General features: G+C 42.2%; 1 protein-coding gene across 3 annotated transcripts in view; it reads left to right on the top strand.

Annotated features, from left to right (window-relative positions):
* The window catches only part of lmtk2 (lemur tyrosine kinase 2), a 71,190-nt gene that overhangs the window by 34,993 nt on the left and 22,242 nt on the right, over window positions 1-13,955 (top strand). For all 3 annotated transcript variants that reach the window (XM_060901745.1, XM_060901744.1, XM_060901743.1), the window contains exons 5-7: window positions 1,574-1,692; window positions 3,809-3,896; window positions 12,521-12,651. In XM_060901745.1, coding sequence (XP_060757728.1) covers window positions 1,574-1,692; window positions 3,809-3,896; window positions 12,521-12,651 — 338 coding nt within the window. The remainder of the gene's footprint in view (window positions 1-1,573; window positions 1,693-3,808; window positions 3,897-12,520; window positions 12,652-13,955) is intronic.

Below are 13,955 nucleotides of genomic sequence, written 5' to 3'. Positions count from 1 at the left end.
GTTTTGCCTCAGAAACAGCATTTTTGATGTCACCCCACAAGTTTTCTATCGGATTAAGGTCCGGGGATTGGGCTGGCCACTCCATAGCTTTCATTTTGTTGGTCTTGAACCCTGATGCTGCTCGCTTACTGGTGTGTTTGGGGTCGTCGTCTTGTTGAAACACCCATTTCAAGGGCATTTCCTCTTCAGCATAAGGCAACATGACCTCTTCAAGTATTTTGATATATGCAAACTGATCCATGATCCCTGGTATGCGATAAATGGGCCCAACACCACAGTAAGAGAAACATTCCCATATCATGATGCTTGCACCACCATGCTTCACTGTCTTCAGAGTGTACTGTGGCTTGAATTCAGTGTTTGGGGGTCGTCTGAAAAACTGTCTGCGGCTCTTGGACCCAAAAAGAACAATTTTACTTTCATCAGTCCACAAAATGTTTTTCCATTTCTCTTTAGGCCAGTCGATGTGTTCTTTGGCAAATTGTATCCTCTTCAGCACGTCTTTTTTTTAACAGTGGAACTTTGCGGGAGCTTCTTGCCGATAGATTAGCTTCACACAGGCATCTTCTAATTGTCACAATACTCACAGGTAACTTCAGACCGTCTTTGATCACCCTGGAGCTGATCATTGGCTGAGTCTTTGCCATTCTGGCTATTCTTCGATCCATTCGAATGGTAGTCTTCTGTTTTCTTCCACGTCTCTCTGGCTTTGCTGTCCATTTTAAAGCACTGGAGATCATTTTAGCTGAGCAGCCCATCATTTTCTGCACTTCTTTACAGTATACGTTTTACCTCTCCAATCAACGTTTTAATCAAAGCACGCTGTTCTTCTGAACAATGTCTGGAACGACCCATGTTTCTCAGGTTTTCAGAGAGAAATGGATGTACAACATGTGCTGGCTTCATCCTTAAATTAGGGCCACCTGACTGACATCTGTTTTTTCACAGAATGAATGATCTCACTAATTAAACTCCACACTGCTATTATTTTGAACACGTCCCTTTCACTTAATTATCCGATTACACAGACTCAGGAGCATGCATATCATGAATGTTGGGTCTGTTGGTTTTCTATGACTCTACTACACCTACTGGTAAATTATTTGCCATGTAGTAATATAATTTCCACCAAAAACAGTGATTGATCTGGTTAGTCGTGTTGGACTGCTATTATTTTGAACACAAGTGTGTGTATATATATTTGTGTGTGTGTGTGTGTGTATAATATATATATATATATATATATATATATATATATATATATATATATATATATATATATATATATATAATATAAAATATTTATTAGTTAGTGTGTGGGTATATGTATGTATATATATCACACACACACATACCAGTGAAATTTAGTTTTCTGAGTGCACTGAGCCATGAGAATGCAAGCATTATTGTTATAAAGTTGTAATCATAATTTCTGACTCTGTATTACTGTTACAGGTTTATCACTGTGACCTGATGTACTAGGTTTCTTCTCGAATCGGAAAAAGCTACTTTTACAGATTTTTGTAGCCCAAGAAAAAAGACTTGCAGAGCTAAAATGCTTTGTCATTGACAGGTTTTGCTCAGTGAGATCTACTCAGACCCCAGTATAGCCAGAGTGGTGGTCAAAGAGCTGAAGGCCAACGCCAGCTCCAAAGAGCAGAATGACTTCCTTCAGCAGGGAGATCCGTACAGGTGAGAGCCTTGGACTTTTATAGTTTTTTCAATTTTGGGGAATGCACAAGTCTACAAGTATAAATTTCTTTACGTTTAAAAAAAAAAAAAGAAACTTGTACGTTTAGGAAAATATGGTTAGGAGAAAGGGATTTGATTCTGCTTGTGCTGTTGATTTTGTCCGTATGTGTTCGTAGCACCATCTGTCTTCCTGTAATGACATTGCATTGCTTTGATAATGATGTGGATCAGTTTAAAGGTCATAGGCAACGGTCCGAGGTGAAATGCAGAATATCAACTTTATTGTCTAGAACAGGGGTGTCAAACCTGATCCATAAAGGGCCGTGTGGCTGCAGGTTTTCATTCCAGCCATGCAGCAGCACCCTGATTTGGCTTATTCAATCAACTGACACACCCACCCTTTAATCAAGGGTGGGTGTGGCTGCAAGTATTTGACTGTGTGAAGACAGTTCAGTTGATTGAATGAGCCAAGTCAGGTGTGCTGCTGCATGGCTGGAATGAAAACCTGCAGCCACAAGGCCCTTTATGGATCAGGTTTGACACCCCTGGTCTAGAAGAACGACCCAGAAAGCGAATTCAATCTTCCTGGTGTCTAATCTGCACTCTGAATAAAATGCTTAAAATATACTGTTTTGCCCAATTTCCGAAGGTTTGTTTACATCTCACTTATGCGCACTTTCACTGCCAGGGGACCGCCGTGGTGACGTCATTTAAGCCAAACAGACCAGGAGCAGCTGTGTTTACTTGCAAAGCGAGCACGCGTTTGTTTAGGAGGTTAATTTATTTAACCACTTTCTAAATATTACTTCTATTTTTTTTTGCTGGAGAGAAACATGCAGGGCTAATTTTCAACAATTCATAATAACATATACCAGGACATTTAATGGGGTTCCCCACTGATGCGCACAGAGTCCCTATAATAGAACGTGGATTCGTTTATATTGCTAATATAATTTATTGCTAATATTAATACAAGGATTATACTATTTATAGCCTACTCTAACCATACACACACACATTAATCATGTTTGTCAACAGCATGTTAGAATGCTAGCAGGTAGCCATCGCAAATCAACTTCAACTTAGTGGCCACTTTATTAGGAACACTTGTGTCTGTATAAACACGCACATACATTTAGCATGCAAAAGGCATGTGAACCGTTAGCATGTTAGCATGCCCGCAGGTATCATTTTAGCGGTGACAAATTAACTTCAGCTTAGTGGCCACTTCATTGAACACTAGCGATCGGACACACACACACATTTATCATGTTAGTCAGTAGCATGCTGGCAGGTAGCCATGACAAACTATCCCTTTTGTCTCATTTCCACAATGATTGTACAGGATCCCTCAGGATTCTTTACTTGAAAAATTGCAAGCAAAGGTAAAAATGTTTTATCTCCAATCTTCTCCTTTTTGCTTGAGCTTTGCTGGTCCGTTTCTTCTTTGACTGCTTGCTTTTGTGCTCGAATTTTGTTGGAACAGCGTCAGGTTTGAGCTTCTCTGTCCAACACGGACACCTAAATTCTCCAACAGATGGGGATTCTTCAAAACCGAACCTCCTCGAAGTGATCGGAGCCCAGAGCGGCGTATTTACCCGGCTGCCAACCCTCTTGCTTCACACACACACACACACACACACACACACACACACACACACACACACACACACAATCCACTCTCTCCTCCTCTTTTGGAAAATGGTAAAAACTTCTTCCTGAACCGGTCCCGTTGTTACAGTTCATTGCACAACAATAAGGCATGTTTTTTTGGGGGGGGATTCCCGAACGCGCGTCTGCACTCTAGCCAAACGGCAATATAAGTAAACGGAAGTGGACTCAACTCAAGCGGTTTGTTTGGCTTAAATGACGTCACGCACCGAGTGGTCATGGAAATAGCCGACAGAAATTCGCCACGATCCGCGCTAATTTTAATTATTATTTATTAACAATACTACTTGGGACCAGAAGAAAATCACAGAGGGTTTTTTTTAACATATAAAGTGTCAAATGTGCATAAAATTTAACTGTTGCCTATGAGCTTTAAACCGTTACTAGTAAAAGCTGAAGGCAAGCCATTTTATTTCAGTGCTATTTCAAATGTCTGCATTTATAGGGTTCTTCGGCACCCAAATATACTGCATTGCCTTGGGCAGTGTGTCGAGGCGATTCCTTTCCTGCTCGTCTTTGAATACAGTGAGCTGGTAAGTTTAACGTGGGCTGTCTTATTATTTTTCCATTCATATGTCATAACAATGAAAAAATGCATGTTTTTATTAAATTGACGAACACGTTGATTATAAAACGTGTAATTTTTTTTTTTCTGTCATGAACACACTGGTTGTATTATTTACACGTGTATTATTTATTTGACCTTCGCACCCAGTTTAGAATGAGTGAAGAACGGTGTATAAGGATGATCCATGTGAATGGGTACCTCTTTTCTGTGTGATTTTCGTTTCTGTTTTTCTTGACCTATTTATGGACCTACTCCTTGAGCTCGACAGGGATCTGAGATGCATAGCTACTTGAGGCAGCTCTCTGATTCCCTCATAGCCCAATAAAGCAACAGGCTTCATTTACCATCACTGTCGCTCTTCCTTCTTGCTGTGTTGGTGCATTTTATTGCCTCGCTTACAAGTTGCTGTGAAACACAGCCTGCAGCGTGTGCATGTGCCACATCTCGGACAGGATTACAGTGCTTCCTTGTAAAGTAATGGCCTCCTGGGATAAATCCAACCAAATCAAAATGGCTTTTGGTTCTAGAGATGACCTTTCAGGTTTCTTTCTAGGTTCAGGTCCTGGATTAAATACGGTCACCTCATTTTGTTTGGTATCTCGTCCTTTGTTTGAGCCGGAACTAATTATCTAATGTTCGTTAATTGGTTAAACACAGCTTTAAATCTGTTGGGAACCATTTAAACTTTAAAGGCTAATGACTTTTTTTTTTTTTTTGTAGCTTCTCAGTCAGGTAGACAAATGCATAAATAGTTTTCCTTGCACTGCTGATTTGCATGCAGTGGCGTTTTATGGAGTCGGATCAAAACCAGAACCTGATAATTTGGCACTGTGGTTCGCAAATATTGTATGATTATTTTTTTTTAAAGACTTTTCTACAATACACGATCTTTATCATGATATTTAGGTTTGTTCACATAGTTCTGGTAAAACAAGTGTTGCATTTAAAAAAAAACACACGCACCCTTTGATACTTTAACATCTACAAAATTAAGTAATTTAAAATTTTAATATGAATTTTGTCATTAATTGCATATGATTTTAATGATTAGTAATGAAGTAATTAATGCCATTTTCATGGGTATGAAATTGAGTTACAACCGTAATCACTGATGTCATGTACAGGACTAGATCAGGTGATCGGTTTGCTCCATGAAACGGCATTCCAAAGCGGGGGTCGAATTAACCTCAACCAACAGCTTGCACATGCGCTGCTGATGAGTTGGATGCTAGCTCAGTACAGTAACTTTTAAAGTAACCTCTCGTAAAATATGAGGGGGGGGAATTTAATTGGCCTGGAACGGGAAATACTTGCGTATGAAGAGACGTGATTGTGATACATTACAGGTATTTAGCAGACACTCTTTTCAGAGTGATGCACAGGGAGCACACACGCATAACCCAGTGCCTTGAGAGCAGTTATGGTTTGGAGCCTTACTCAAGGGCACTTCAGCCATGGATTTTCCTGCCGGTCCAGGAATCAAACCAGCGACCATTTAGTCCATGGCTTTCACTTTATTACATTTATACTTCTAAAAATTTCCATCCCTTATCTGTAGCCACTTATCCTGTTCTACAGGGTCGCAGACAAGCTGGAGCCTATCCCAGCTGACTACGGGCGAAAGGCGGGGTACACCCTGGACAAGTCGCCAGGTTATCGCAGGGCTGACACAGACAACCTACGGTCAATTTAGAGTCACCAGTTAACCTAACCTGCATGTCTTTGGACTGTGGGGGAAACCGGAGCACCCGGAGGAAACCCACGCAGACACGGGGAGAACATGCAAACTCCACACAGAAAGGCCCTCGTTGGCCGCTGGGCTCGAACCCAGGACCTTCTTGCTGTGAGGCGACAGCGCTAACCACTACACCACCGTGCCACCCTTTAAATATTTATTATAGTATTTGCCATGAAATGAGAGTTTAACTGGATAAAGAAGCTATGGTTTTGTATAAGTCAGTAGTTTTGTATTCTTTTAAAGTAACATGCTTCCAAAAATATCAAGTAAAATTTTATTTTAAAGCTTAAGTTTTAAAGAAAAAAAAATAATGGATGGGTATCAACACTGGCAGATTCTCAGGTTTCAGTATCTTCTTTGTTATTGGAAATGAATAGCGTTATCTATAGTATTGGACCATTTCAATATTTAAAAAAAAAAAAACCTTTGCAAGTTGTAAAGACAATAAAGGATTAAAACGGGTACAAGATCAGATTTTCTTATGCATCACTGTAATGTATGGAAGGCTGAATTTTCAAAGGTAGTTCAGGAATATTAATTGAACAGGTTTCAGACCAGGTTGGCTAAGGCAACTGCTGTGTGCTCGGATACCTTTTGCAGCGATAATGCAAATGTATGAATAGTTGTCCTGGAAACTGTATATGTATACAATAGTGGTTGTTGACTTGACAGCCGTACTGCATACTTTAACCGTGACTCTAAACAGACGCTGCTTATCTCGAAATACATTTTAAGTCTTTGCCAAATGAAAGCACTGTCTTGGCTACATTCTCCCCTTGGATTGGCTGGAGTGTGCTTCAGAGGTTAAATGACGTCAAAGAGGACCTCATTAGGAGCGTGTTCGCTGGTTAGCATGGTACGCTGGGAGCGCCTGCCCAGCAGTAAGATGCTGCAGCTTTGGTGGATGGTATGCAGCCATGATGTGTCCCTCAGGGCCAGGATGAGCTCACAAAGGCCCAGAGTTGCATAATGTAGCCTGCATTCTCAGTGGATCTGCTCGTCCCTCAGCTGCCTGTGTAGCTTGGATCCTGATCTGATCTGCTCTGCTCTCAGGTGACCACAGGCAGCGCAGAGCCCAGTGTAGACACATGTAACGTTTAAAGGAGCTATTCCTTTGAACAAGGAGGCGATGAGTGTTTTTGTCCTGAGATTTTTCAGACGTTTTGCTCAAATTGAGTTTTGTAGCCATTTCATTTTCGTACAGTTTGTTCTAAATGTTTTCAGAGGGGGTAAAAAAAAAAAAAAGTTTGTTCAGTCATTATTTTGCTGCTTAGTTCCTGGAACCTAGCAAAGCTGTTCTTTAAAGGTCCCATGGCATGGTGGTTTGTTGATGCTTTAAACGGGCTCGTGGAGGTTTCCGGATGTTATATCCAAAGCCTTTCTCGAAATGAACACTCGGCACCGTAGATATAGCCTCCTGGGAGAAAGCCCCATTTCAGCGCTTTTCCCAGTGTGTCGTTTTGCTAATGAGAAGCAGGAGGCGGGGAAGGGTAGAGGGTGGGGGCGGGTCTTATCATTAATATTCATGACATGTAAACGTGTTACCTCTGATTGGCTAACAGCACTGTGACGCTACCTCCAGTGGGTCAGAACAAGCGGATGTGGGTGTCTTACTATGGCGAGAGAGAAGGAACAAACCGCGAAGGGAAAAATACCGCGCGCTGACGTCATTAAGGTGCGACGCGAGGAAATAAAATAAATTCAACAAATGTTTGGGTTTTTACTGAACAAACAAACAAATAAAATGAACGAGTGACTTAAAGAATGTGGGTGTCTTTGTAAAAACTGTTTTGATTGGCTATTATAACAGAGCATGCTGCATGCTTTTTGGTTTTGTAGCACAGAGTACCTGGCTAACTGCAGGAAGCGGTTAGCTGCACAGCTAATGTAGCCATTGCAAGGCTAACGCACCGATTTTAAAACACGGCAAAACGACTTAACAGTTATACACTTACTTGTTCGGTGTTTGTGGCTGATGCGGCAGGGATGCTTGGTACGGACCCAGGCTTCAGTGACAGTTGATGTGCAAAACCTGCCCTGTACTGTTCCAAGTTGTGGAAACATTCATCAGGAAAATGCTTCCGACAAACATACACCGTCTTAGGTAGACTCGACGGTGTATTATTGAAGTAAATAAAATTAAGCCACTGCGTCTTCAGGGGCTCTCCCGTCGGCAGTAAAAACAGACTCCTTTCTGTGTTGTCACATCCATGTACAGCGCAATTTCCATGTTGTGTCCTCTATGGTCTCCTCACTACAACTGGGCGGGCAATCCATACAGTGGGTGGGAATCCAGAGGGGGGGCGTGGGGATCATCTCCCTTGCTGACGTAGTAAAGGGAAGAGTTTATCAACGCGCCGTTTTGACGCGCCATTCTCAAATGTTGGGCATAGTTTGGTTTACACATTATGAAATTTCTAGCCACTGGGGTGACTTAAGAAGGTCAGAGGAACTCATTTTAACGTTAAAAAACCTCAAAGTGAAAATGTCATGCCATGGGACCTTTAACAGTAGTGCATAGCATGCATGTAAGTCTTATAGGAAATAATGATGTTGTCAAAATAATGTTTTATAATAATGAATGAAAAATCTTAATCACTTTAATACCCTGTATATTACATAACCTCATTTCACACAACGTTTCTGTGGATTTATTTTTCACCTTTTCGTTTGTTTCATTTTAAGCATTTGGTAATCACTTTTAAACTTCATACCTCCTTAAAGTGCATATTCTGGACCAATTTCGTTTTTTTTTTTTTATGAAAGAATGTCCCTTTACACACTCATCCAGAAGGGTAATTTTGCACAAGGCCATCTGTCTACAGCAGAAAAAAATTAAAATAAAAAAACGCGTCTGGAAAAATCCCAAGGGAGTCTGGAGCCAGATTCGTGACGTTACCTGCGGAAGCGCCAGCAGGCTGAGAGAGCTTTGCACGGTTTCAGTGCACAGCCTGTGTAGACCAAGCGCTCCCATTTCTCTCTCATTGTCCGGTCTTTTGGGAAACGATGAGTACTACTCCCATCAAGATTGGCGTTGCTACACCCTCCTACGATACATCTGTTAACCATTTTAATAATTACGCGATAACGTTGAAGAAATTTGCAGAAAACCACCAGGTCGTTTTCTCATAAACAAACCAGCGCTGACGTAGGATTCAGAGGGAGGCGTCCCGCACGCGACGTCATGAAAATCAATGTTTGCCGGGAAATCCAAATGCCAAGTTTTTTCAGAGGCGGACCAATTCGCCTCAAACAGCTTGATTTCAACTGAATTTTTCTGGTATTGCGAAAGGTAAAAAAAATTGCAGAGAATGCAGAATGTGACAGATATTTGACCAAAGTTTAATATAAAATAGGAGAATTACATTGATCTTGCTCCTGAATTTACCCGTGATAGGCACTTTAAAGTCACCACAATAAAACCTCGAGCATTTTCTTTGCACCTCAGTCAGGTTTATTTCGGCGAATATATCAAATTTTATTCCCCATGGCATATTTGTTCTGAGGTGCTCTGCAGATTGTTTGCTGTTTGTCTCTCTGAGTAACCATTGGTAACCCTGACTCATTGCATTTTAGACAGAAATATAGCTGAGAGATGCAACCGGAGCAGTCTTGCAGAATGCCAGTTGCTGCCTGATTGAGTGACAGTCTCTCCTGTAAAGGCTGTCTTCAGGGGTTGCTGTGTGTGTTTGTGTGTGTACGTCAGTATATATGTCAGCGAGGACTTTCTGACTCTGGAAGGTTATATATTTTTTTTAATCACTGCCAAATATTTAAAAATGTTTTGTATAGTATTTCTTTATATTGTGTGCAGGGAATAAAGTTTGTTTTATGTCATTATCATAATAAAAGCTTTAAGGCCTAGTGAGTTATAGCTTACAGGATTATGAGATTGTTCAGAGTAATTTAGTATTTATTAGCCCTGTGGTTTTTGGCTACAGATTATCTGCAGTATGGAGTAGAATGTCCACCCAGTGTAGCATTCTCATTAACGCAATAGTTTAGCTAAGACGTTGGTTTGAAATGGCAGTAAATAGACCTTTTGGTATAATTAATGTGCTGGAGTCTAAACCACAGCCAAACACTGTTTGCTCTCTCTGTTGTAGACAAGGATGTTGTGAGGAGTTGTTGACGGTGAAACAAGATTTCACTGTCAGTCTAGCATTTCTGCATGCAGTTACACAAAGTCCAGGCCCGAGTTCGCCGTTTCCCTGTCCGCCATCAGTGGCTCTGTTAGTACTTTAACCTGTTATTTATCACCTGGAGTCTCTTGTATGTGACATTATTTAATACATCGTTGTCGTCAGCTGTCCATCGCTAGCGATGATGACTGCTTCATTAGGATGCGCAGATGGGCTGCGAGGCCCGCACCAGAGTGACCGAGTCATCCACAGCGGTGGCACAAGCGGCCTGGTTGAGTTGCCATGGAATGTCTGGCTTCGTGAGCCCTCGTATACTCCCTTTGACGGTTGTCTTCAATTGCGGACACTGAGCTTTTAACTATGCTTCGGCATGTTGCTCTATCCAAGGCATCACTTTCCCACGTCTGACCAATAATTCCGACGTTTTTCACGTTCCTCTTCAAGACGTCTTTGTACCTCTAGTTTCTGTCCTCCTTGTCTCCTCTTTCCTCAGCTCGGTTCTCCGTAGAAAACGGCTTTGGGTAGTCGCGTGTCAGGCATGCGCCACATGTGTCCAGCCCAACAAAGGAGAGGCTGTAATAAGGGCTTCCATGCTCACAGTATTTTTTTTTTTTAATAAGATTTTTTTGGGGTGCTTTTTTCACCTTTATTGGATAGGACAGTGTAGAGATAAGAAATGAGCAGGAGAGAGAGAAAGACAGGGAGGGATCGGGAAATGACCTCGGGTCGGAATCGAGCCCGGGTCCCTGGATTTATGGTATGGCGCCTTATCCACCTGAGCCACGACGCCCCCATGCTCACAGTATTGACTCACCTGAGGACTACTTCTACATCGGGGATCTTGTCCTGCGATCTTATTTTGAGGGTTTGATGCAGGTATCGAAGTTGTAGCCTGGTCAGTTTCTGGAAATGTTTATGGTAGAGCGTCATGCATTAAGATGGTGAGACTGTGGCATTGTATACTTTCAACTTGGTGGTTTTCTTGATGTCATGGCGAGACCATAGTTGCTTTTGTAATGCACCGAAGACTTTGGTGGATTATTTAATAAGTGTACTTAACTCCGGTGATATGGCAACACATTGCATGATGAGGCTAAGGGAACTATTATATTTCTATAACAAACGGGGCTTTTCCACTACCAACGCGGCTGAGCCGTGCCGTGCTGAGTTGGGCTGAGTCGAGCTGAGTTGGGCTGTTGGGGTTGCATTTCGACTACAACCGCGCTGAACCGTGCTGGCTGGAAGTGGGTGGACACATTGGGTGGAGTTAGCGAAAGTGGGTGGACGTCACGTGATGTCGTTAGGCGGCGCAAACAGTGACATCAGTGACCTTTTAAGCGGTAGTCTCAGAGAAACGTCTGTGTCTCCACGATGGACCACTGGCTGGCCTTTCCTCGCTTGGGTTGGTCTTCCATCTTCTAGTTTTCTGATCTTCTTTGTCGTAATTCTTCTTCTTCCGGGTTTACAGTGTTTACAGATACCAGCGTGCTCGCGGGGCGTGTGTGGGCATGTGAGGACACTCCTCCTCACCAATCAGTGCACAGGGGAGTGTCTCCTCACGCCCCTAGCCCCACTCGGCTCGGTCGGGCTCACTTCAGCCCCACTCCAAAACCGTGCGAGTTTTGGGTGCTGAGTAAGGCTGAAGTGAGCTGAGTTGTGCTGCTCTGAGGTAGTCGAAACGCGAGCTGTGTTGGGCTGAAGTGAGCTGAAAAAGGGTAGTGGAAAAGGCCCAAATAAGGACCATTGGCATATTTTGTCAAGCCGTCCTGGAAAGCAGCTGAGCCTGACTGCTTGTAAACAAAGGTTATATCACCCATCACCCCTTCCATCACTGGCTTGACAGTTTTGCTGAAAGATTCTCAGACATTTTATCCGGTTGTAGCAGTGGGAGCAGTGTCGCTACCTGTGCGTTCTGTGGGTGGACTCTTTTTGGCCTTTAAGACGAGACTCCCGCAGCAGGTGTTTTAAGATTTGTGTTAAAATCACTGTTCTGTTGTATCGCTAAGATTGTGTAAGGGCTTTCTCATGTTGCATGGTTGCATATTGCAAACAAAAAGGTCCATTTACCATTTTTATTATACTCAGAGGATCAGTTCTATCCAATTTAAAATGGAACGTCTTCCAAAATGTATCATCACTATAATGTAGGGGCACTACATTAAATTGCATGTTGGCTTCCATGTGCAAAATGTTTACATTTCTAAAATTGATATTCTTTTTTTTTTTAATGATTTAGTATTAATTAGTTGAGGTACTCGGATGTTTTAACCCTGGATTATTTCCTTGCTGGCACCAGATGATGTTTGTGCTAGGGCTGTTCTCGTCTCCTAAACTGGTCTTTCGCGTTTGGGTCCAGAAACCCGACCCAGAGGAGCAGCCCCAGAGTATGCAAGCCAGTCTGAGCACTGCTCTTTTTATTTTTAAATTGCTGTGACACAGCATATAGCATACTCCATTAAACTGCCTTTCCCTTATTTGGTCTAGTCCCTGTGCAGCAGTAAAAGTATCTGTACAGAGAGAGCTTGCTGCCCCTCAGTGGCCAAATCTAAGTAAAGCACATGCTGACTTTTTCACAGCGAGCACTTTGTGCAGTACCAACATGCGTACAACTTGGACTTGTTAATTTTATGTGGGTAGATGTTTCTTGTAGCAGTGCAGCAGCGGAATTGGTTTATGTGTATCCTGTGTGATTTGTGATTTGCTGTGCAGGGGGATCTGAGAAGCTATGTTACTCAGCATGAATGGCTGTACAGGAATGGAGAGCTGCTGCAGCTGCAGAAGATGGCCTGTGAGATTGCTGCTGGACTTACTCACCTGCACAAGCACAACTTCCTGCACAGGTTCTTTTTCTTTCTTTTTTTTTTTTTCATTCCTGGTCCTTCACACATTCAAAAATCACTCTCAAAAAAGTAACTTTACTTTTATTTATATATACTAGTGCATCTCCAAAAATTAGAATACCATGAAAAAGTTCCTTTTTTTTCATAATTTAATTCAAAAAGGTAAACGTTCATATATTCTATATTCATTACATGTAAAGTGAAATATTTAAAGGCTTTTTTGTTTTAATTTTGATGATTATGGCTTATAGCTCATGAAAATCAGAAATCCAGTATCTCAAATTATTAGAATATTCCTTAAGATCAATCAAAAAAAGGATTTACAATACAGAAATGTCCAACTTCTGAAAAGTATATTTATTTATATACACTCAGTACTTGGTTGGGGCTCCTTTACCATGAATTACTGTATCAGTGCGGTGTGGCATGGAGGTGATCAGTCTGTGGCACTGCTGAGGTGTTACTGAAGCCCAGGTTGCTTTGATAGTGGCCTTCAGCGTATCTGTATTTTTGGGTCAGGTGTTTCCCAGCTTCCTCTTGACAATACCCCATAGATTCTGTATGGGGTTCAGGTCAGGCAAGTTGGCTGGCCAATCAAACACAGTAATATCATGCTCAGCCAACCATTTGGTAGTAGTTTTGGCACTGTGGGTAGGTGCTAAGTCCTGCTGGAAAAGGAAATCAGCATCTCCAAAAAGCTCGTCAGCAGATGGAAGCATGAAGTGCTCTAAAATCTCCTGGTAGATGGCTGTGTTGACTTTGGACTTGATAAAATACAGTGGACCAACACCAGCAGATGACATGGCACCCCAAATCATCACAGACTGTGGAAACTTCACACTGGGCTTCAAACACCTTGGATTCTGTGCCTCTCCACTCTTCCTCCAGACTCTAGAACCGTGATTTCCAAATTAAATGCAAAATGTACTTTCATCTGAAAAGAGGACTTTGGACCACTGAGCAACAGTACATTTCTTTCTCTCCTTAGCCCAGATAAGACACTTCTGACATTGTCTCTGGCTCAGGAGTAGCTTGATATTAGGAATGCGGAAGTTGTATCCCCTTTCTTGAAGATGTCTGTTCGTGATGGGTCTTGATACACTGACACCAGCCTCAGTCCACTCCTTGTGAAGCTCTCCCAAGTTCTTGAATCAACTTTTCTTGACAATCCTCTCAAGACTGCGGCCATGCCTGTCGCTTGTGCACCTTTTCCAGCCACCCTTTTCAGCAATGACCTTTTGTGGCTTACCCTCCTTGTGGAGGGCATCAGTGATCATCTTCTGGACAACAGTCAAGTCAGCAGT

The sequence above is a fragment of the Neoarius graeffei genome, chromosome 20, assembly GCF_027579695.1.
Source record: "Neoarius graeffei isolate fNeoGra1 chromosome 20, fNeoGra1.pri, whole genome shotgun sequence".
NCBI classification, from domain to species: domain Eukaryota; kingdom Metazoa; phylum Chordata; class Actinopteri; order Siluriformes; family Ariidae; genus Neoarius; species Neoarius graeffei.
Note: the sequence above shows the minus strand (reverse complement) of the source record. Positions and strands in the feature narration are given on the sequence as shown.